Below are 23,464 nucleotides of genomic sequence, written 5' to 3' on the forward strand. Positions count from 1 at the left end.
GCCATCGCCACGCTCGCCTTTGTCGCCCCAGCGGTGATGTTTACTGCTGAGCGCAACGGGTGCTCGATTAAGGCCGATTCGACCTAGGGGAGGCCCAGGACTGGTTCAAATATTCGCCATTGTAATTGGTCGCGAGCGAGAATCGACCTCGGTTTGGCCGTGTTCGTATAATCAACGCGCTAACCACAGCACCACTGCTCAAGACGCGGGTGAGACACCACACACTGGTGCCTCATCCACACTGCGGAGACTTGGCAGCATCCTCCTGAGAAGGAGTCGCGAGACGCGGTGAGGCTTGTCTGGGTGAACAGTCGAGATCCCACGTTAGTTCCGAGCCGCAGCGTAACACCACGGAAGAGACGGCGCCGCTCCGCGCGCTTCACCTTGTCGCGTGGCGTGCAACTTTTGTGCCTGCGGGTTTGTGGAACCTTTGGGGCGCACGCCCGGCTGTGTTACACGTGCCTGCCTGATGACGCTGGTTGCAACTACCAGCGAAACGTCCGTAGCCCACTCTTTCGCGTTGTGCGGATCGCTCTCCAACAACGTTGCCGGGGGTGCTCCTGAAGCAGCGACAAACTGTGGCCACGTTTGTTCATCGCGTGAGAACTTTATGAATTGGCCGTGTCGGGCGGAGGGGAGTGCACGACACACATCTTACTTACGCGCTCCTTAAAATGGATTGTGACTGAAAATAAACCTGTTGAATTTGCCTTCAGAAATGGGGAGGGGAGGCTTGGGCCTCCTCGTCCCCCTCCAAAATCTCTCTCTCTCCTCCTCCTTCTGCTCTCATCGCTTGACCTCTTACCCCGCCCCCCACCCTTCCCTCCGCTGCCGTGTTGTGCCCCTTGTCCGGCGCCAGGACAACGACTTCAAGCACTGCCTGGTGAGGCAGGAGGGCTCCAAGTTCGTGCTGGTGGGCGGGCGGCGCTCCTTCCCCACGCTGGCCGAGCTCGTGGCGTACTACCGCTCGGAGACGCTCCGCTCCGACGGGGTCACCTTCCGCTTCACGCACTGCTGCCCGCCCAGACCCAAGGGTACGGCCCGGCGGCGACGCGGCGGCGATGCGGCGGCGACGCACCTTCTTCCGCTGTTCTGGAATTCCCGCGATCTGGAAATCTGGCATTCTGGAGCACCAGATTTCTGGTTCTCCGGGGGAACCCAACAATTCAGGAATCTGGAATTCTGGCCATCTGGAAATGCGGTATTCGGCGGTCTGGCATTCTGACATTTCGTCAATCCGGCAATCCAGCAATCCGGCTCGTGTCTGGTTCTGAGCCCCTGGCTGTTCAACGCCAGATGGCGAAGGTCACATTGTGAGACTCCTGCAGAATTATAATCATAATGATAGAAGGTGAAGATGATAAAGGTGCATTCCTGAGATTACTTGCTCACACCGCTGCTGGGAGAGAGCCCTATAAAGAATGTCTTTCGACCAAGTCGTCCACACTGGTCAAACATCTTGGAAGAGGCGGGAGCACCCACACTTTACCCCAACCACTCCACGACCTGCCGAATCGTGGACTAACGGTGGTGTACATGTTCACACTGCTGGGTGGGGGGCGAGTGGGGGGTGGGTGGGGGGCGGGTGGGGTTTGCGGGTGGGGGCGTGCGTTTTGGGGACGCGCACGAGCCCTGGGACGTACCGAGCGTGCCGCCGAGGCTAAAAGCAGGCGCGTCACCGTCGGCCTTTGAAGGGGGGAGATAAGCATCTGAAAAGTGAGGTCATCCTCGAGCGATTTGTTTTTGTGAGCATTTTTTGTTTTGTTATCACTTGACACTACCGCCGCCGGCTTGGCGTTCCTGGACGGATTCCGACATTTTGGCATCTTTCAGAAAAGTCCAACCTGCTCATCGTCAGGAGCAACGACGCGTCGGAGATGCCGAGCTCTCCCACGATGCAGCGCAGCGTCGGCCGCATGCAGTTCAACAGAGTGCGGAGCGAGAACCTGGAGCAGGTACGACGCCGGCGCCTCTCGGGCCGAGGACAGCCGCGGGCCTCGTGCCCGTCGCTGTCGTTCCGTTCGTTCGGTACCGTGCGGGTCCCTGGTCGCGGAGCGCCCGGCCTGTGTGCGTTTCGTGAACGAGTGCATCCTGTTTGGTGACCATCGAAATAAATCTGAGCAAACGTGACGCGACTGGCGGTCAGAAATGGTGCTGGGTAAGTACGTACGTGTGTACGTTGAACTTCTTTCGCACCGTACGTAGCCAGCGGTGCTAATTGATAGGCTGTTTGCGTGACTTCAGAGAAGAGGACCATAATGCACTTCTTCAGAAAATGCTGACGGTGTTCTCCAAAATGCACCGAGTGTTTGTTTTACACGCCTCTGCCGCGTGTTGTTTAAAGCTCATTTGCTTTCCATCCTGCGCTATTTTGCCCTTGCGATGCGGTTTTCACGTCGCTTACCGATTGAAGTCGCTGGGTGATCGTAGCTTCGACAGAGGCAGGCGAGTGTCCAGCCGTCGCGATGGCAACCACAGCGCAAGGTGGTCGGTGCGACCCTGGGTTATCATCGTGACCCAGTTCTTGCTCGGCAATGCAATGTCTCGGAGGGCTTTCACTCGGCTATAAATACATGGGGATTTAGAAGAATTTGTACCAGGGGAAACGAGTCTCTATTTGCCAGTAGCACGAGAGAGTGGCCGGGGCTCGATGCTTCGCCAGCTTCCGACCTCGCGCTCCACGAGCCGCCCCCCCGAGCCAGGGACGTTCGGAGGAGCTTCATTTTAATTGAGGTGGTGCGGACTGACGGACGATCAACATTGGCGAGCGATCAAAATTTGGAATGGGAAGTCGCATATGGTCAGACGGACAATTGAAACACGCGAGTAATCCAGATGGGGGGTGGGGTGGGCGGTCAACGTGGATGGATGATGGGGGTGGATCGTTGAAACGTGCCGGCGATCAGAATCGAAGGCTGGGCTTGGACAGACGAACGACGATGGTAACGCGCGATTGCTGGGTTTGTGTGCGTGTCTGTGTGTGTACCTGAGTGTATGTGCGTGCGTGTAAACATCGGCACCCCGGCATGGTACTGGCCACCCACCCCCTCGTGTGCCGTGCCGGCCTTCATGGTGCTCGTTAACATAGTTCATAGTTCATTTATTTGGTATAGCCCTGTGAGCCATTCGTCTCTTGAATCGGGTGCAACCGCAACAAACAAAAACACGAACAAGAAAACATCTTAAAGTGGCTATGTGACTGTGCAAACAGAAAATCCAGGAAAAAAAACATCAAAATATTCCTGAAATAGCACCGTACACCAACGCTGTGTGCAAAAATCCCAGTGGGATGCAAGTCAAACAACAACAACGACAACAACCACAAGACAACTAAGATTAAGGCCATCAGTCTAACTCCGTACTACAACAAACAAAAACATGGCCAAACAGCACCTGCTCCCCAACAGTCTGTCTCGGGCTATACACGGAGGATCTTTGTCTTAGTCTGTCTTTTCTTTTTTCCGGCGCGTGCAGGAGCGCCACATCGGCAGCGGCACGCTCACCGACCTCTACGTGGGCGTGCACAAGGAGATGAGCGACTACGGCGAGCTGCGCCGTGTCGACGTCATCCTCAAGGTGCTGAGCAGCCAGCACCGCAACTGTTCCGAGGTGAGGAGGAAGGACGTCGCTGGCGTACACTCACTCCTTCCCTTGGCTCTTCAATCCCCCCACCGGCGCCCTACCCTCTCTGACCCCCTACCCTCTGGCCCACTACCCTCCGACACTCCCACCCCCTGCCGTCCACCCTTCCACCGCCTACCCTCGACCCTTCGACACCCTATCCTCCGATCCACTACCCTCTGACCCCCTACCCTCTGACCCCCTACCAGCTGTGACCCTCCCACCGCCCTTCGACTTAAAACGCACGGTCGCTGCGTCGGCTCGGTAACAAACGGCACGGACGCATTTGGAATCGACAAGGGAGCGGAACACGTTTCTCGCGTTGAGCGAGGTTGGATGGGACAGAACGGTCGGTGTCTGGTTGACAGAGTCCTCTAAACCGTGTGGAGAAATCGACGGGTGAAGCCCACGGGAACGGTGGCCACGGTAGGAGCGAATAAAAGAGTTACAAGGAGGCGACTGACCTACGGCGGTCGAGAGCGCAAGTGCCCGGCTGGACGAGGGCCTCCTCCCATGCTGGGGCAGGTTGTGGCGGCGGTGGCGGCGGCGGCGACTGTTGTCTTTCGGCAACTGAAGAGAGAAATGCTTTTGATCAAAAAACACTTTGAAGTCGGAGGTGTGCTGGATGTGATCTCGTCGTACGCTCTTAACCCGCGGGGGTCCCAGCGTTGCGCGACCCCAAAAAAAAACCTCGCCTCGCTTTGATCACCTCGTCGCCATGCAAGACGTGGCCCTGCCATGCCCTGCTCTGCTCGCCGCTGCTGGTCGGCGTGGGTTGGCGGAGGCCGGGAGCATAGAAGTACAGCAACAATTGATATAATGAAACGTATCTTTTGACAGTTTACCGTGTGTGTGTATACTGTGTGTATAGAAAGGCCAAGACACTTGACCCCAACAATCCTCCATGTAATGTAATCTTCATATACGTGTAGATGTATGTACAAGGACAAAGATTGCCTGTAAAGCACCACGGCTGGCCACCTTTGTCTCCCCAGTACTGATGTTTACACATCGACAGCCTCGCGCGCTTTCCCTCCGCTGGGGGCCCTTCCGGCAGTGGCGGCGTTCGCAGGAAATTGCAGGGCCACACCTTTACTTAATTTGCACTTCACGAGGACCATATAGCCCCCTCCCCCCCCCCCCCCCCCTCCGTGTGTGTGATGTTACGCATCACCAAGATACGCACGGACAGACGGACTGAAAGGAGCCGTGTTGTATATGCCGGGTATTGAAAATTTAATAAAAATACAAAAAATTTGAAAAAATTGCGTAATTATCCGAAATTATGTTAATTGATGTAATTATGCATATACATTATGCTAATTAGAGAGATAATCGTATCAATGTATGTGAATGTGTGCGATTATGCTAATGCACACCGTTATGATAATTAGGCTCAACCTCGTTGTCGAGGGTAGTATTATCAATCGGGATAAGACAATTAATTGTATGAAGTTATGCAGGTGTGATGTAAGTATGCCAGATTAACTCGGCTTCCTTGTCTAGGTTCGTATTATCGATCGGTATAATACAATTATTCTCGCTTTAACATTTACTGATTATGTCTTACTGTGTTTATATCAGGTCTTCAAATTCAAATCTGACCGCAGGATACAGTTCTTATAATTAAGATGATTATGCATGAACTTAGGAAGGCATCACTCAGACACTTCTGTGTTAAGCAATTTTTATTTCTAAACATACCTTAACACTCTAATATGCAAACTCTTATGCTTGGAATTGTTAACACAGTACTCCTGGAGATGTTCCCCTCATTGATCTATACATTTAACCACCAATGATCACGTTTGTTAACTGGGTAACAGTACAATCGATTATTCTTAAGAGTACGTGAGCATACACGGCGAGAGGAAAAGTCCTTAAAAATTCATGCAACGATATTCATACGAAGGGCAATAAAGAAACATGTCCCGAAGGCAAGAGTACTTATCAATTAATTCATTGGTAAGATTATGCAATTAAAAAGAAAAAAACGAACGACTAAAATACTTCTAAATGACCGTATCCACGTAACTCAGTGGGCAGCAATGTTCTTCACGATCAGTTGATATTTAACGCACCACCTTGGAATGGCAACCCTTCTTGAAACGCAAAGATTACTTTTTGGAACAATCTTATTTGTCCCGATATGCGTGTTGTGTGTCTTCTTTGCCACTTGTTTAATTCTTTGCGTAAAGCAGACGCCGGACGATGCGTCGTGAGGGTGTGAGTGCGGGGGAGGGGCATACAAACGGCTTCGTTCTCTCTCTTGCTCGGGGGCGGCCACAGTTTCGGTCCACAGCTGGGTGGAAGAGTCGGCACGACGCTCGCCGTCTGTGCGAGACGATTCGTCGTCAGATAGCGCCCGCAGCTCATCCGCTGGCTGCAGTTCCTCGCTCTTGTCTTGGTTCCCAGCCGGTGCCGGTCGGCGCGCGTGTGGGTCGAACCCACGGCGCGCTCGCTGGCGCCGACGCTCTTGCTCACGGGCGGCCGGTCAGGCTCTTTCCCCTGCTGGATGAGCTGAGTCGGCACAACGCTTGTCCGCTGGCAGCTCTCTCCCTTGCTTGGTGGCGCTGGTGGCACTGCTGCGCGCTCTCTCTCCTGCACCGTCTCTCTCTCTGGCGATGCTCGATTGCGCGTGCAGCTCGTTCGCTGGTGGCAGACAGCCTCGCTCGGTGGAGCTGGTTCTCTGTGATGCTGGCTTGGTCGAGGCTTGGTGCTTTACCGCCCTTTCTCCAGGTTGATTGCTTGTCGTCGCTCGGCACTCTTTCTCTCTCATTTCTCTTGCTCTCTCCCTTGATCGTGCAGCCGCCAGCTTCACACGGACACCCGCCCTTACTTCAGGGCTGCGCTTTGTCGTTGCTCAACTTTCGTGCTCTTCACCCTTCTTCCAGGAGGGCTCTTGCTGCTGTGAGCTGCTCGTCGCTGGCTGGATCACTCGCTCTCAAAACTTGAAAATTGTATTTGCACGCCTCTTACACAACGCTGATAGCTTAGTACGATACAGCTTATCGCAATCCTCGATTCTGAAAGCGACTCAAAACATCAGGATGAGTGCCGACTAAACTTTCAGCGATACTCTGTCGGTCCATGCCGAACTCAGCACCTAACATCACCTCGCCCCTCTTCTCCGCGATGCACCACATGCATTGTTGATCTCGAGGCCATGCCTCGAAGCTGGCTTGCTGTCCTCTTCCGAGCTGCCGTCTCGCTGTCCCTTGCCGAGCTTAAAATGTGTGTGCCGTGTTGCTGTTTATATCTGAAAAAGTCTCCCCTCTGTGCGTCTCTTGCGAGAGAAAAAACCAGATGCTTACTCCGTCATGCTCTCCCCCCCGCGGCCGCCCCTGATTGCCCCCTCCCCCCTCTTCCCTTGGTGACCCCGGGCGGGCTGCTTTACATCAAATTGATGTTTGTTTGCACTCCCAACCCCTCTCTTCGTGGTGTCCGCTAAGGGAGGGGACGCACCTTCCATACGTATTTATGGCTACCATGTGTTTGTGTCAAATTGTTGGAAGACAAAGGCGGCCGGGGAGGCTCCGATTTCATGGAATACATTTATCTGGTCTTGTGTGTTTGACCTATTTTCATGTACCTCTCATGAGTTACCCCAGGTCTAATCTCTTGTGATTATTATTTGGTTTATGTTTAACCAAGATTTGTAATGTACCATTAGATGTTACCTCCGGTATTTCAAGGGTTTTATTACTTTTTGCTCCCTGTCTGCAACCAGGGATCCGTGCTTTTTATTCTCGAGGTCAGAGATATCGCTTAGTTTGGACTTGAGTTCCTGCAATCACGAAAACTTATGTACTTTGGTTCTCTTGGTAAAGTCACGTAGATATAAAGATACAATAAGAAATAATATAAGGAATACTGCAGTCTATAATGTCGACTTATTCTTATAGCCAAGCTTCAACTTTTTCCGTACAAAAACAAATCTATCAGTTATAATGTCCGTTTGCCCTGTGCTCTGTGTCCGTGCCTGTGATTCTGGATATTTGTTTGTGGACTGTTCAAAGCGCCAAGCCAGTCATGGCATGCGGTCCTTTGGCAATCTGGAGATTCTGCAGATCGTCGTTAACCTCCCTTTGCCTCGGAGTTTATTATTTAATGGCCTTTTACGACCTCCAGATGCTTGGTGCTTGTGGGTTTGAGGGTTATTTTATTTATTTATCGATGATTATTATTATTAAACAAATGGCAGAATTATTGTTAGTATTAATTTTTTGGAAAGAGGCCTATATATACAACAGCCGGCAAAACTGCGTTTGATCAAATGTGCCGTGGCCGCCTGCGCATAGGCGTGCGTGCGTGTCTTCTTTTAAAGTCGCGAGCGTGTCGCGGGACAGTTTAAAGTTTGGGCGGTGGAGTACCTGGAGCTTCCGCTTCACCGGCGCGTACGGCAGCTCATCGCGAGCGGCGATCTCCGCCCCTTGTTTTGGTCGCCGCTATTGCGGGTTCCCTCCGCACTCACCTGCAAACCCCCCCTCCCCCTCCACCCCTCATCCCGCGTGTGTGTCCGCAGTCGTTCCTGGAGGCGGCCAGCATGATGAGCCAGCTGTCTCACAAGCACCTGGTGCACATGCATGGGGTGTGCGTGCGGGGAGATGAGCGTGAGTGACGCGCACGCATGGAAACAGACACGCTTGCGCGCGCCCGCGTCATGCAGCACACGTACGTGTGCGCACGTGCGACCTCTCCGACGGCTGTAGTCTGGTGAATTGGAGGAAAAATTGACAGGGCATGGAGAGAAACGTGGATGTGCACCGGCTTCAAGTGTCCCGAGCCGGACGGACGAGCAGCTGACCGTAAATACGTTTGTGGGACTATCTGTGCATAAAACTTGATTTGAAGCTTTCGTGACTGCAGGAATTACTCTGTTTCTTTCGGGTAAAGTAAACGTAGAAAGAAAAGAAAATTAATTAATAAAATACGACGTTTCGATTGCAACACAAGCAATCGTCATCAGGTAAGAATGAATGAGAAAACAAACCTAGTAAACTAGAGGCAAATTTTAGCAATCTTTGGAAGAACGTAATCAACCAGGTCGGATGTTGACTCTGTGCGTTGTATTGCATAACATTTCTACGTTTACGAGGTTTGTTTTCTCATTCGTTCATACCCAATGACGGTTGCTTGTGTTGCAAATCGTATTCTGCTATTGAATGTATTATCTGGGCATACTTCCTCGGCTGTTATCTCCTGGGTGTGCGTGGGTTGTCTTCGGGCGGTCTGGATTCGTCACACGCGGCAAATCGTCGACGTAACAACAAAAAAATTGGCCACGGCATATCTTGGCGTGGCAACATCCTGAACAAAAAAAAAATAATCTCGCGTCTCGTTGACTCGATGAAGACGGTACGGGCTGCGAGCAAACGCACACAATGGCCAGACGGCACCCCGCGCATCCACACATACAAGCACACAAAGTCGAACATCCCCCGTGCAGCCTGCACAGACAGGCTGTCGGGGCAAGGAGCTTGTTAGCGAGCACCTATGAAGGCTGGCGCGCGGAGCACGAAGGGAGTGGGGTTGCCAACACAACTCCCGGCTGTCTTTGTCTCTCCGAGTGGCGATGTTTACACACACCATCAGGTGCTCATTTGAGGCTGCTTTAACCGAGGCGAGGCCCCCAGGACAGTTTCGTACATTGTTCGTCACGGGCTGCGAGCGGGAATCGAACTCGCATCACCGGCTTCAGAACCGGCTCGCCACTGTGCCGCCCGCCGCTCCCGATGACGACGCATGTGTACACTCACGTGCAAACAGAGACAAAGATCGCCCATATAGCCTTCCCCTTTAACTGCTCTGCAGACGATTGGGAATGTTTGTTGAGCGCCGCACCCATTCACTCGCTCGGACGCAACGACAGACGCACAGACACGCGCGCGCACGCGCCGCCCTGAGTTCACACGCCCGTAAATTCGCTCACGCACGGACGTGTCACGCACAGGCACATTTCCCGCCCCCCCCTCCCACCCCGCCTTGTCCTCTTTTGCCTCCTTCCTATCGAAATTGTCAACTGGCGGTGCCGCGGGCAGTCTGCAGCACCGCATATCAGTCACGCTTTAGAGCAAGCACGACGGCTTCACGCCGGACTTCGAACGAACCCTCGTGGCCGGGGAGCGAGCGATTAGCGATGAACGAGCGTTGCCAAACTCGACGACGCAGCGAGCCTCCCTCTCCTTCGTCCGTCCTCCTCCACGCCGGCCGCCGACCGTCGCCAGCTTTAAGTTCGTGCTCGCTTGGAACTGGAAGGTCGAAGTTCGCGGGGCGGATGCTGACAGCGTGACTCTTGAGTGTTGGGCTCAGCCGTTCGCTCGCTCGTACGTATGGTTAATATAAAAAATAAAAACCGGAAAGGAAATAGTTCAACGCGGCAACAATCCCAACAGGAAAGGGCACAGTGTGAGGTGGAAAGGGTTTGTGGGGGCATTGAAAGGAGAGGTTGGGGGTGGGGCGAGGAATGTTGTGCAGTACAATGTCACATAATCGACTGTCGCATATCCGCCCTGCACAGTATTGACTGTTTGTGCATGGTGTAACCTTCAGGAATGTGTCCTTGATACATTCTCTGGCTTCTAAAGTACGGAAAAAAGCACTTTCCCACGTTCTAAGAAGTCTGCCTGGCGTTGTTGTTGTTGACATTCGGCCCGAGAGGGCAGTTGGAAATCGGAGCCTGGCAAGCAACTGTGGAAAGCCTGGCCAGACTCCATCGGGGTCGGGCCTTCGGGGGCCGCGCGTGGACTCGGAGAGAGGCGACGGCGTTCGTACCGGGGGGGGGGGGGGGGGGGGCGGCTAGCCGCGGGGGGAACGGCGCGTGACGGAGAGAGTGTGTGTGCCGTCCGTCGCTCGCTACTCGCAGATGTCATGGTGCTGGAGAAGGTGCGCTTCGGCTCGCTGGACACCTACCTGCAGCGCCACCGCCAGTCCGCGCTAGCGCTCAGCTGGCGGTTGCAGGTCGCCAAGCAGCTCGCTTGCGCCATGAGCTTCCTGGTGAGATGCGGCGCGCGTACATACGTACATGCAAATGTCCCCCCCCCCCCCCGTATCATAATGCAGTACGGACTGTCGGAGCTGTTTGCGGACATTTATTTAGGCCGGCACGGCACACGAGGTGGCCATGTGGCCAGCACCACACCCGGGCCCACCTTAGCCTCCACAGTGGTGATGTTTTATACACCCCCATCAGGTACTTATTTAAGGCTGAGTTGACCTAGGGGAGGCTCAGGACCGGTTCGGATAATCGACATTGATGCGTTTGGCTCGCGAGTGGGGAATCGAACTCAGGTTGCCGATTTCGTGGCGCGCCGACCGTTACTCTCTACCGCACACACGTACGTGCACACGCACGCACACACGCACACACGCACACACGCACACACGCACACACGCACACACGCACATGCGCGCGCGCCCATACATCATCTTTTATTCAATCCGGCACAAACTGACTTGGGTTCAGTGACCTCTTCTCTGCGGGGAGGCCTGAGTAATCGGAAGGTACGAAAAAAAATCAAATCTCCGTGCGTTGGTGGTGGTGGCTGCTGCCTGTAATTCAGCACTGTGAAGGCAGCAGCGGGGGTTGGTGGATCACCAGGAGAAGGCAGCACAGCAAGTGGACTCGTCGCTATCTGTTTATTCCATCTGTACGGGGATAGAGCGTTGCCCCCCCCCCGCCCACCCTGTGCAAGGCTTGGGGGGTTTCTCCGGGTTTTCCAGTTTCCACAATTGTATAAAAAAACACAACTCGTCATTAATTGGCTGAAACTATTTTAAAATAAAAACCCAATGCAGCACCTTCCTGGAAAAAAGAGTCATACGATCCTTTGTGACGTTCCTGCATAAATAAACAACAACAGCAATAATAATGATTACTCATAATAATTATAATTATTCTCCACAATTCATTTTGCGCGACGTGTCCCTGCCGCTGCGGCCACGATGGCTGCGGGCGGCGATGGCGGCCTCCCCCCCCCCCCCCCCCCCCCGCGACACCGACCCACGTGGCCGTCCCCAGGCCCCGCCAACTACCCGCCGACGGAGAGCAACAGATGGCGCGGGAAAATGAATCGTTGACCCGCTATGGTACAACCTGCCAGGCGGCGAGAGCTCCGACCGCCAAATAACCCAGACGCTGACGACAATAAATTACATCACTCAGGGCGTGGCGGAGGGTGGGGGGGGGGATGAGCCCGACAGTACGGCCACCATCAGGGCCCAGGGTCGATGTCGCATCGTTACAGCGCTGGCCGCCCTGTGTTTGCGGACTCGGCAAAGAGAGAGAGACCCCGCAGGCTGACTTGGGAGACCCGGAGGCTGCCACAGAGTCCTGTTGACTGCCGTGTGGAGGCTCAAGGGACGAACGCAGATGAGCTCGGTGAGCTTCATGGGCAGGGCAAGGGCCCACCGAGATATGGTCGAGAGCAAAAAAGGTCATCGATAAGGAAATGAAGTCAGCAAAATGTTTTAATAAACAATACATATTTACTCGTGATATATATATTACAGCAAATACAATTCCAAAACACACAAACAAAATGTGGGGGTAAAAACGTTAAAAACCGCAAGTAAAACATAAAAAGCTTGACTTTAAATAACTTTTAAATGCAAACAAGAAGATGCTTATTCTTTGGGTCTTTCGGTAAAGTCACGTAGATAGGTTCAAAGCAAAGAACAAAAAACGACGACGTTTCGATCGCAACACAAAAAGCGGTCGTCATCAGGAAAAGGGGGGGTTAGCCTCTCCAAGGCAAACTGTTTCTAGAGGTTTAAAGATGGGCGTAGCCCAAGTGTCAGCAGCATGGGCGGGGCAGCTAATGTTAATGTAGGGGACAAAAGGTCAAGAAGATGCTTCCACGGTTTAAATGCTTGCTCAGAGCTCGCCGGGTGTTTTCTCTCCCGGCGTCGCAGTTAAAGCAGTGGGCGAGTTTTCTTAAATCATCCCCCACTGTCTCGAGTGGTGGGGTAAAGTGTGGGCGCTTCAATGTCTGGGTCAGCGCGGACGAGTAGGCCTCGTGTTGGAGACGGTTAAGTTGTTCCTGAAGTCGGAGACACCTCCTTGCCAGCAGTGGCGTGAGCGAGTAATTGCAGGCCTGCGCCTTCACCTTTCGGTGTCGCTGCAAGTGGTTTGGTCTGCGGTTGCATGTGTTGGTGTGTGCGTTGGTGTGTCACTGTGCGTGTGTCTGCGTGTGTGGGGAGCGGTAGTGTAGCGGTTAGCGTGCTGCACTACGAACCTGGCGACCCGGGTTCGATTCCCGCGCACGGCAAACACCCAGTGACGATTATCTGAACAGATCCTGGGCCTCCCCTAGGTCGACTGGGCCTCAAATGAGTACCTGGTGCGATGTGTAAACATCGTGGCTAGGGAGACAAAGTTGGCTGGGCGTGGTGTTGGCCACCGTGCTGGCCTTTTTAAGTGCTCGCTAACAGCACTTGCCCCTACAGTCTGTTTAGGATATATGGGGGATCTTTGTCTTTCTCTTTTTGTGGTGTGTGCACCTCAATGTCAGCCTCTGTACAGCTCAGCTGTTTTTCCTGTACTTGGTTAAACCCAGACCTCGGTTGTGAAAGAGACACCCGAGGTCTCGAATGGGATCTTGCGTGTTTTAAAAAAATAAAGGCGCCCCCCCCCCCCCGCCATCAATTTTAATCAGGCATGCTCAATTACTCAAAACTTAGTCCAAACAACGCCGTGGATTGGAAGCTGCTAAAGTGTTAAACAAATCACTGTAAACGTAAATTAACCATCGGGTTTATGTTTGCCAAATGATAACGTCACGATAAAATAGGCAACAGTTCGCGCGGAAGTCAACGGCGGTTGTCGCGCGGGGAGACTCGTCCCCGTCATAGTTTCGTGGAATCTCTACCACTGGTCCCTGCAGGGCTGTAAACGGGAGACTAGAAAAACAATGCCTCGACGCGCGATTGCGCCGGAAATCCCGTTGACTTGACTCCTACGATAACCAGAACGCACAACGGGGAGAGGCTTCGCTTGATCGTTGACGTCACCCAGTGATGTTCACCGGCTGTGGCGGCTGTGGCGGCTGTGGCGGTGGCGGCGGTGGTGGCAGTAGTAACGCCCTCACCTTTGGAAACCCCCCCCCCCCCCCGCGCTCTCTCTCCCTCTCGTCACCGCCATCGGCGAGCAGGAGGACAAGGGCATGGTGCACGGGAACGTGTGCTCCAAGAACGTGCTGCTCACCAGGGAAGGCAACGCCCGGGACCACACGCAGCCGTTCATCAAGCTCAGCGACCCGGGAGTCAGCATCACGGCGCTGTCGCAGGAAGGCAAGTGCTCGCCGTCACGGAGCCGCCCCCCCCCCCGGGGTCACGGCGTTGCCGTCACGCCGACAGTCACTCCGGCGTTCGCACGAGGCTAATATAATGGGAAGGTCGCTACGTTTCACAGTCTCCCCGTAGTTGCACGGGAGGGGGAGCCGATGTTGCTTGCGTAGCTTAAACGAAACGAGTATATTTGCGAGTAGTTTTCAAATTTGCTCAAATTTGGGCCGTGACGCCGGCGCGCAGCCGACCGTTTGTCCAGCGACGTCACTCGTCTCGTTGACGGCCACGGCAACGTGCCCGCAGTGTTTACCAGGGTGGCCACCGTCCTTCGAGCTGCCAATTGCGCGAGAGCTGCAAATAATCCAAATCAAGTGACGGGGAAGCCCAGTGTCCGAGAACAGCTCCGGACGGCGATGTCACGGAACTGCTTCTGAAGCCTATTTAACAGGCCTCGTTTTCCTCACTTTGCGGCACCATGCCCGTTACGTGTCCAGATAAGTGTCCGTTGCACGTAAGTCGACGTAAGCCACTGTGACCGAGCCAAGGCCATCAACTCGCTACACTCGAGAACCGAGTTTAATAGCGCAGCGGCTAAATCGAGGATCTCACAAGTGCCGGCTCAGCGTCTCTGACCAATGAGTCACGCGGACATCTTTGACTGGCCCCGCCGCCTGTAATCCGGTGGCGACAGGAGGCCTTGATGGGCAAGCGGGCACGGTCCCAGCCCTGCCAATGTCCTGGCTAGTGTTGCCAGACGTGGGCACGAGGCAGAAGCCGGGTGCTGGGCAGAGGTTACAGACGGTGGTGAGGTGGGGGTTGCGGGCAGCGGGCAAGCTTGGCCCTTGCAGCACGAACTTAGCGCACAAATTACCAACCTGTTTGCGTCACCGACAGACCGACAGACGACAACTCCTGCGATCGCCACAAACGATGTACACGTGTGGAAGGCGTGGTTTGAGAACGATAACGACGACCTCGAATAGGGGGGTGGGGGCCCGTCGCATGCTGCGGTCACGTGCGTGTGGAGCATGCCTGTGGCAAGATGTTAACTACCTCGCCCGGTCTACAGGAGATCATGGGCTCGACGCCTTTGGAGTATTTGGCTGCTGTACATTTCCACATGATGAGCCGCTTCGTCGAGCTTATCGTTTGTGGCCAGGTCACGTCGGAAACAGAGCAATGTAGCTCGGTGGGCCTTATCTGGCAATATAGTTTCAGTTTAGACGCACGCCACCCTGCGGGTATCGAACGCGTGAGCTGTGCCGTGCCGGCGCGACCCGGCCCGGTGCCGTGAGCGGCCTCGCGTTTGGCGCCGCCACCCACACACACACACAAAAAAAATCGCAGGCTTGTTTCCGGCTCGTAAACGCGCGTTTTATTTTTCCTTCCACCGCTCTCCCCTCTCTCTCTCTCTCGCCATGAACGTGACGGCGACGTGAAAGTGTTGCGCCACCGATGCCCACAAACGTAGGCGGCCGCATTAGCGGTGTAAGACGATCCACCTGGGGGGGGGGCGGGGGCGGGGGAGAGGGGGGGGGGCTCTGCATTAATCTGCAAGCCTCGCCGCTCTCCGCTCTCTCCTTGGCTTATTCTTTGGTTCTTTCGGTAAAGTCAAGTAGATAGAAATAATAATAAATAATTAAAGCTACAAAAAAAAACCCCACGACGTTTCGATCGCAACACAATTGCGGTCGTCGTCAGGAAAATGATGTTTGCTATCTACGTGACTTTACCGAAAGAACCAAAGAATATGAATTCCTGCAGCCACGAAAGTTTTAAATCCTTGGTTTTTTGCCCAAGTCTCTTCCGACGGGGCGGTGATCGGCGTCGCATCCCCGAGGATGGAAGAGAAATGGGGGGAGGTGGGTGGGCGGGGGGGGTCGGCAAGGCACGGTGTCACGTCGCGCCGCGCGTGTGCACCCCCGGCGCGAGATCGAGCCCCCCGCGCGTTTTGTCGCCGTGCCTCTGGCAGACCGCGAGGAGCGCATCCCCTTCCTGCCGCCCGAGTGCCTGGAGGACCCGCGGAGGCTGAGCCTGTTGGCCGACAAGTGGGGCTACGGCGCCACGCTGTGGGAGATCTGCATGCAGGGGGAGCGCCCGCTGCACAATTTGACGCGCGAGGAGGTGAGCGCGTCCTGTCCACGCGGCACCGGTGCGAGCGCCGTGTCTGTGCTTGGCCAGCGGGCTGGGGCGGGGGGTGGGGGGGCCTGTCGCAGTACGGGTTTTTTTGTTGTCAAACCGGCCTTGCGGTGGCGTCGCATCGGTGGCACGGCTCGGTGGCACGGCTCGTGTTCCGCGGTGGAAAAACAAGCGGGGGCGCCTCCTGAGCCACTCCTGGCCGGCGCCTGGCGCATCTCGGTCGTGCAGTGGAAAAAGGGGGCGCAAGCACCTCCCATGCAGGCTATATCCAGACCGCGCCGCTAGGCAGCGGCTGCTACGGGGCAGCACGGCGCACAGCGCGAGGCGTTGGAGGGAGATGAAACTCTGGTGAGGAGGTTCCGAGCGCAGCGCGCGAACCGCTGCATCACCACGCTCGCACGCGCATGCAGACACCGACGCGCGTGGGGGGAAACCGGAGCACCCGGAGAAAACCGGCCGTGCCCCACAACAGATGGATTTGAGAATCCATCTCTACACACTGCCATCTCCATGGCTTCCTCGCAGCCCACGCGCACAATCACCCTGCTGCACACAAGGCGCTCTTCGTATTGCGAGTATGAGCCAGGCTCAGCCCCTGCTCAACCTGCGAGCGATCTGTCCCCGTGCGGCGCGAGCAGAAGGTGAACTTCTACGCGCGGCGGCAGCAGCTGGGGAAGCTGTCGTGGCCCGAGCTGGCCGAGTTGATCAGCAGGTGCATGAACTATGACCCCGAGATGCGTCCGTCCTTCCGTGCGGTCGTGCGGGAGCTCAACAGCCTCATCAACTCAGGTGAGCGCGGTGCGGGGGCCGATTCCCCCCCCCCCCCCCCCCGCGGTTTTCTCCCGGTCGTGCGATCGCGCGATCCGTATTCCGTCGTCACGAGATGATGAATGCACTTGGAAATCTCGCGGAGCAGTACGACCCTTCGGAGGGCACGGAAGTGGACATTGCAGAGCTACTGCCGAGATCCCTTCAAATGAGCTCAAGTCGACGCAGTATGGGTGGGGGGGGGAGGGTAGCAATCGGCTACCCACCCTAACATACGAGAGTAATGTTCGTCACATGACAGCCAAACCAATATATTTTTTAAATCTCAGAATTGGAATCTCGCGAAAGCGAATTGCCAAACCGAATGTGCTTAACGTGCTCTATTCACAACTCGGTCTGATCGAATCCGTGGGGGTCGATGCGAGTGACTGGTGACTTGACTAGGAGCGTCACCTGCACTGCACTTGAGAACCCCAGTTTATTCAACCCGTCGGGCGACGAATGTCTATGGGTCTTCAAAACGGCGGGCAAAGCAGTCGCGGGCGACGATCCGAGTTGCGCGATTTGGTCGCCCGCCCGCCCGCAAGCGATGGCTCGGGCGCGAGGGTGGCTTGACGATGCCCGTGTCTCCGCGCGATCTCCGTGTGCCAGGGTACGAGGTGCTGCCCCTGCAGGACGATCGTAAGCCAGAGGAGCCGGTGATTCCCTACCCGGCGTGGACCGGCCTGCAGGACCAGAACACGTTCGAAGATCGCTACCTGAAGTTCATACGCATCCTGGGAGCGGTAACGCACGCGATACGCACCGTGCAATGCGTACGCACACTACCCACGCGATACACACCCCATACGTATGAATAATACGATGCAAATGTGTTTGTTAGTTGGCCAAAATTTTACTCCCGCCGCGCCGTCAGCGTCACGAGTGATGCCGCGTTGGGATGTTTGACAAACACCAGGGGCTGTCCTCTGTTTTTAGCTCTGGGAGTATATTGGTTTGGCTGTCATGTGTGTTCGCTCCCTGCGGTACAGGGGGGGCGAACACACCAACTCCATGCAGAAAGGCAACCGAGTGGTGCTTGTGGGCCTGGGCTACAAAATGGCCACGAGACTGCCACAGTACAGCAACAGATTCTTGAACCTATCTGTTTGTACGTTGAACTTCTTTCGCACTTAGTACGTAGCCAACCGTGCTAATCGGAGGTGCGGGGGAAGGACAACAAACTAAAACACAAAGCAATTTTAAAGAAATGAGTCGTCAATATAGATTTAAAAGTGCGTAAGCTCCAGTGGCTTCCTAATTTCGGAAGAGCATTCCAGACGGCCACAGAAGCGCATCCGAAAGCGCGCGACGTGGACGACCGTCTTTGTTCGATGGCCAGCCAAAGGCCGCTGCTGCAAGGGTGACCGGAGTTGGTTATCGGTGACTCATTTGCGGCTAGCACTGTGCGGAACTTTTTTTAAATCGTTGCATCCCCCCCCGCCTCCCCGGTCCCTCTCGAAGGGGAACTTCGGGACGGTGGAGCTGTGCCGCTACGACCGCCTGGGAGACGACACGGGCGACACGGTCGCCGTCAAGAAGTTGCAGGGCAACCCGGAGCAGTCGAACGCCGACTTCGAGAAGGAGATCGAGATCCTCAAGTCCCTGCACCACGAGAACATCGTCAAGTACCTCGGCGTTTGCCGCGGGACCGGTGAGCGCCGAGCGGGCAGAGCTGTCGAGTGCGCAGGCGGTGCAACTGCACCGCCACTTGCCCCCCCCGCCCCCCCCCACTGGGCAATGAAGAGGGGGGGGGGAAGTCGGAAAAGGGGGGGGGGGGGAGCGGGGGATCAGTGCGGGGAGAGGCCCATGTCAACCACGTTACGCCAGTGGGTCAGGCGTAACGTGGTTGGCATGATCGTGACTGACCCCGCGGTGCAGGATTCTCAGAGGGGGAGGTTGGGGGGGGGGCCCCACTTTCACCGACAAGACATCAGCAGTGCGAGGGCCACCACACATTTCAAACCATTGGGGTTTGACAGCAGCACGCCGATAATGGGGAGGGGGGGGATGTTTTTACATTTGTGTGTCGGAGGGGGGGGGGGTGGCACACTGAAGGTCACTTGGGGGCCGCTCAGTGGCCCCATGGGGCCTTGCAATCAAGAACACGGCCGTGGCTGCTCACAGAGCCAAAACGATGGCTGATTAAAAGAGTTCACTCTTCAGCCGAGTGTGCAAGCGGTGCAACTGTTGCTGGCGACCAGGGGCGGAGGGGGGCCCACAGGTGCCACGCAACAGAGAGGGGTGGGGCGGGGCAGGGGGTAAAATACTCCTCAAGAGGCGGGCTCCATACTCGCCGCGCAGCGGCACCAAAGGCAAATGTCGGTCAGGAAAGAGTGTCCCACGGAGAGCAGGTAGCGCGGTGCTCCTTCTGGGTCGTCCAGCCCGCTTTGCCGTGTGGGGCCAGTCAGCCGTGTGGGAGAGCAGCGGGTTGCGCGCTGCCAACTGCGACGGAGGCCGCCGCCCTCCCTCGTGGCGCCCGCCCCAACGGCACCCGCGTGTCCCGCTCTGCGCAGGTGGGCGCAGCCTCAAGCTGGTGATGGAGTACCTGCCGTTCGGATGCCTGCGCGACTACCTGCTTCACTACCGCGAGAAGACCGACCAGAAGTGCCTGCTCATGTTCGCCTCGCAGATCGCCAAGGTAACGGACACGCACACACGCACACAAACAACGATGACGCTCCCTTGGTGACCAGTGACGTCGCCGTGCTGCTCGTGCTAGGCCTGGTGTAGCCAACAGCGCTAATCGGAGGTGCAGGGCAAGGACGAACAACTTTGTTGGTGTGCGGCTTTTAAAGAAGCGATCCTTTGGACAACGCGCCTGACAGGACAAGCTTTTGCCAATGGTCGGGCAAAAGTGAACGTCCGTCGCTACATGAATCGCGGCCTGTAACCTTACACTTGAGATCTCGCCACAGAAGGCAGTACAGGAAATGTGTTGCTTACCCGTTCGCATGCCGAGTTTTTGTTTTCTTTCCTTATTCGCTGAAGCGTGGGTTTTGTGTGGGCACTCGAGCGTCCTACCGCACGCTAAAAACCAAACGCTCTAAATAAATAATTGGTAGAGCGTTACGTGGTCGTTATTAACTCGGATTACTGCTCGCTCCATTGTTGATTTTTCTTTTTTTTTCAGCTTTTATCGTTTTCTTGACCCAGGTCACGCTCGTAAACGAGACTGACCTGGTCTCTCTCTCGAGGTCCGAGTCCACCGCTAAACTCGGCAAACAAAACAAGCCATGAGTTTTGACGTCTAACACCGCCCGCCCACCCCCCACCCCCAGGGCATGGACTACCTGACAACCAGGCGCTGCGTCCACCGGGACCTGGCGACGCGCAACATCCTGGTGCAGAGTCACACGCAGGTGAAGATCGGCGACTTCGGCCTCGCCAAGGTCATCCCACAGGGCAAGGAATACTACAAGGTCCAGCAGCCCGGGGAGAGCCCCATCTTCTGGTGAGACATCGCCCACCCCCCCGCCCCCCCACGGCCCCCCCTCCGAGTGCGGCGATGGTAATCGTCGGCGGCGGGGAGAAGTCCACCCACGAGCAGCGGTTCTGGCAACGGGCTCTATCTGAGCCGGCAGTGGTTTGGGGAGGGCCTTCCTCCAGCAGTGGATAAATCACGGCCGATGGTGACGCTAAACTCCCCCCCCCCCGCCCCCCTAGGTACGCGCTCGAGTCGCTGATTGAGAGCAAGTTCCTGGCGGCGTCCGACGTGTGGAGCTTCGGCGTCGTCCTCTACGAGCTCTTCACCTACAGCGACAAGAACAAGAGCCCACCGCAGGTGGGGCCTCACCACCTAGAACCTCACCACCTACAACCTCACCACCTACTCCCTCACCACCTCACCCCCTAGAGCCTCACCACCTACTCCCTAGAGCCTCATCATCTACTCCCTCACCACCTACTCCCTAGAGCCTCACCACCTACTCCCTAGAGCCTCACCACCTACTCCCTCACCACCTACTCCGTCACCACCTACTCCCTAGAGCCTCACCATCTACTTCCTCACCACCTACTCCCTAGAGCCTCACCATCTACTGCCTCACCACCTACTCCCTCACCACCTCACCCCCTAGAGCCTCACCATCTACTCCCTCACCACCTACTCCCTAGAGCCTCACCATCTACTCCCTCACCACCTACTCCCTCACCACCTCACCCCCTAGAGCCTCACCATCTACTCCCTCACCACCTACTCCCTCACCACCTACTCCCTAGAGCCTCACCATCTACTCCCTCACCACCTACTCCCTCACCACCTACTCCCTAGAGCCTCACCATCTACTCCCTCACCACCTACTCCCTAGAGCCTCACCACCTACTCCCTAGAGCCTCACCATCTACTCCCTCACCACCTACTCCCTAGAGCCTCACCACCTACTCCCTAGAGCCTCACCATCTACTCCCTCACCACCTACTCCGTCACCACCTACTCCCTAGAGCCTCACCATCTACTTCCTCACCACCTACTCCCTAGAGCCTCACCATCTACTGCCTCACCACCTCACCCCCTAGAGCCTCACCATCTACTCCCTCACCACCTACTCCCTCACCACCTCACCCCCTAGAGCCTCACCATCTACTCCCTCACCACCTCACCCCCTAGAGCCTGGGGGGTGGGGGGGGGGTGTGTGTGTGGGGTGGGGGGTGTGTGTGGGGGGTGTGTGGGGGGGTGGTGTGTGTGTGGGGGGGTGGTGTGTGTGTGGGGGGGTGGTGTGTGTGTGGGGGGGTGGTGTGTGTGTGGGGGGGTGGTGTGTGTGTGGGGGGGTGGTGTGTGTGTGGGGGGGTGGTGTGTGTGTGGGGGGGTGGTGTGTGTGTGGGGGGGTGGTGTGTGTGTGGGGGGGTGGTGTGTGTGTGGGGGGGTGGTGTGTGTGTGGGGGGGTGGTGTGTGTGTGGGGGGGTGGTGTGTGTGTGGGGGGGTGGTGTGTGTGGGGGGGTGGTGTGTGTGGGGGGGGGGTGTGTGTGGGGGGGGGGTGTGCGTGGGGGGGGGGGGTGTGCGTGGGGGGGGGGGTGCGTGGGGGGGGGGGTGCGTGGGGGGTGGAGGGGGGGTATATGGGGGGGTGCCTATGGGGGGTGCGTGTGTGTGTGTGGGGGGGGTATAATGTGTATGCGTGTGTCAGGGGGGGTGTATATGTGTGTGTGTGTGTGGGGGGTGTGTGTGTGTGTGTATAGGGGTGTGTGTGTGTGGGGGGGGTGTGTGTGTGTGTGTAGGGGTGTGTGTGTGTGGGGGGGGGGGTGTGTGTGTGTGTGTGTAGGGGTGTGTGTGTGGGGGGGGGGGGCACGGAGGGCATTCTGGGGCATGCCATGGTTGGGAGACGATTCCCAGCGCTCGCTCTCCCTCGACTTCTGTTGCCCCCCCCCCCCAAACACTTCAAAAGGATCAGTCACGATCGCAGATAGACGTCGTCATGATGATGATGGCAAAGTAAAGCAAGGGCAATAAATGTGGTTCATGGACTCTGAGAACAACACTTGGCACATTGTCTGTGCTGCCAGAACGCTCAGGCGATCGTTTGGACTTTCAGCCCCCCCCCCCCCCCCCCCCCCCGTTGTGCGTCGGTTGGAATTTGATGGCGGTGCTCGCTCTCACACGGGGGAGGAGGAGGAGGAGGGGCAGGGAGTGGTAGCGTTGTAGTTTACTGCACCGTGCTACAGAGGCGGTGACCCGAGTTCGATTCCCTATCACCAGTGACGAACATCTGGAGCCGGCCCTGGGCCTCCTCTCTAGCTCGACGCATCCTTACGAGTACCACGTGCGGCGTGTACACATTGTCACAAGGGAGGCAGGCCAGGCGTGGTGTCGGTGCTGGTCGCTCGCAGCGCTTGTCCCAACAGTCTGTTAAAGGCTACACCACGGGGGGGGGTGTGTGGGGGCCTCTGTGTTTGTCTTTGTTCGCTCGCAGGAGTTCATGCGGATGATGGGTGGCGCCAAGCAGGGCCAGATGGCCGTCGTGTTGCTCATCGAGCTGCTCAAGAACGGGCAGCGGCTTCCCCGGCCGGCCGAGTGCCCCGAGGAGGTGAGCGACCCTCCGGACGCACGTGCGCACACACGCCCGCAAGGGGGCGTTCGTGTTCCGCGGAAACGTTCCTCGCATTTCTTAAACTCGGAAGCTGTAAACTATTTTACCGGGTAAGGCCCACTGAGCTGTGTAGCTCTTTTTCAGAAGCGACCTGGCCACAAATGATCGCACGACAAAAAGTAGCTTGTCGCGTGGAAATTTATAGCAGCCATATCCACTAAACGGAGGACCCGGAGAAAAATCCACGCGGCCACAGGACGAACACGCCAACTGGCAAAAAAAAAAAAAGGTCCCATAGATGTTGCTGCCGACTGTTAGGAAAATTGAGCGAGCTCAGGCAGGACCAGTGGTGAGAAGGGCTCAGTGCCCGGCGGTCAACACTGGCCACCGAGTGGCGGCCGAAGGAGGGGCACGCATCAGGGATCGCGTCCGGCGACAGGTAGATTATTGCAATCCTGGGACCGTGAGAGATGGCAATCCAGCGGTGGATCAATTTGTTTGGGGGCCGTGCGAGAATGGCGCTTGGGTCGAAAAGGTCACGTTCCACTCGATCAGTGCCCAACCATGTATCAGGTAGCGCGCGCGTC

The 23,464-nt window shown here is 56.3% G+C and overlaps 1 protein-coding gene across 1 annotated transcript in view; it reads left to right on the top strand.

The window, feature by feature from the left end:
• The window catches only part of LOC116951928 (tyrosine-protein kinase JAK2-like), a 105,675-nt gene that overhangs the window by 77,651 nt on the left and 4,560 nt on the right, over nt 1–23,464 (top strand). The window contains exons 10-23 of the mRNA XM_032970795.2: nt 860–1,034; nt 1,834–1,955; nt 3,475–3,609; nt 8,147–8,234; nt 10,487–10,617; nt 13,773–13,911; nt 15,881–16,032; nt 16,686–16,836; nt 17,467–17,600; nt 18,319–18,508; nt 19,371–19,495; nt 20,136–20,308; nt 20,521–20,638; nt 22,761–22,874. Of these exons, the coding sequence (XP_032826686.2) occupies nt 860–1,034; nt 1,834–1,955; nt 3,475–3,609; nt 8,147–8,234; nt 10,487–10,617; nt 13,773–13,911; nt 15,881–16,032; nt 16,686–16,836; nt 17,467–17,600; nt 18,319–18,508; nt 19,371–19,495; nt 20,136–20,308; nt 20,521–20,638; nt 22,761–22,874 (1,947 nt within the window). The remainder of the gene's footprint in view (nt 1–859; nt 1,035–1,833; nt 1,956–3,474; nt 3,610–8,146; nt 8,235–10,486; nt 10,618–13,772; nt 13,912–15,880; nt 16,033–16,685; nt 16,837–17,466; nt 17,601–18,318; nt 18,509–19,370; nt 19,496–20,135; nt 20,309–20,520; nt 20,639–22,760; nt 22,875–23,464) is intronic.

Source organism: Petromyzon marinus, chromosome 44 (assembly GCF_048934315.1).
Source record: "Petromyzon marinus isolate PM22_M1 ecotype Great Lakes invasive population chromosome 44, UKy_Petmar_22M1.pri1.0, whole genome shotgun sequence".
Taxonomy (NCBI): domain Eukaryota; kingdom Metazoa; phylum Chordata; class Hyperoartia; order Petromyzontiformes; family Petromyzontidae; genus Petromyzon; species Petromyzon marinus.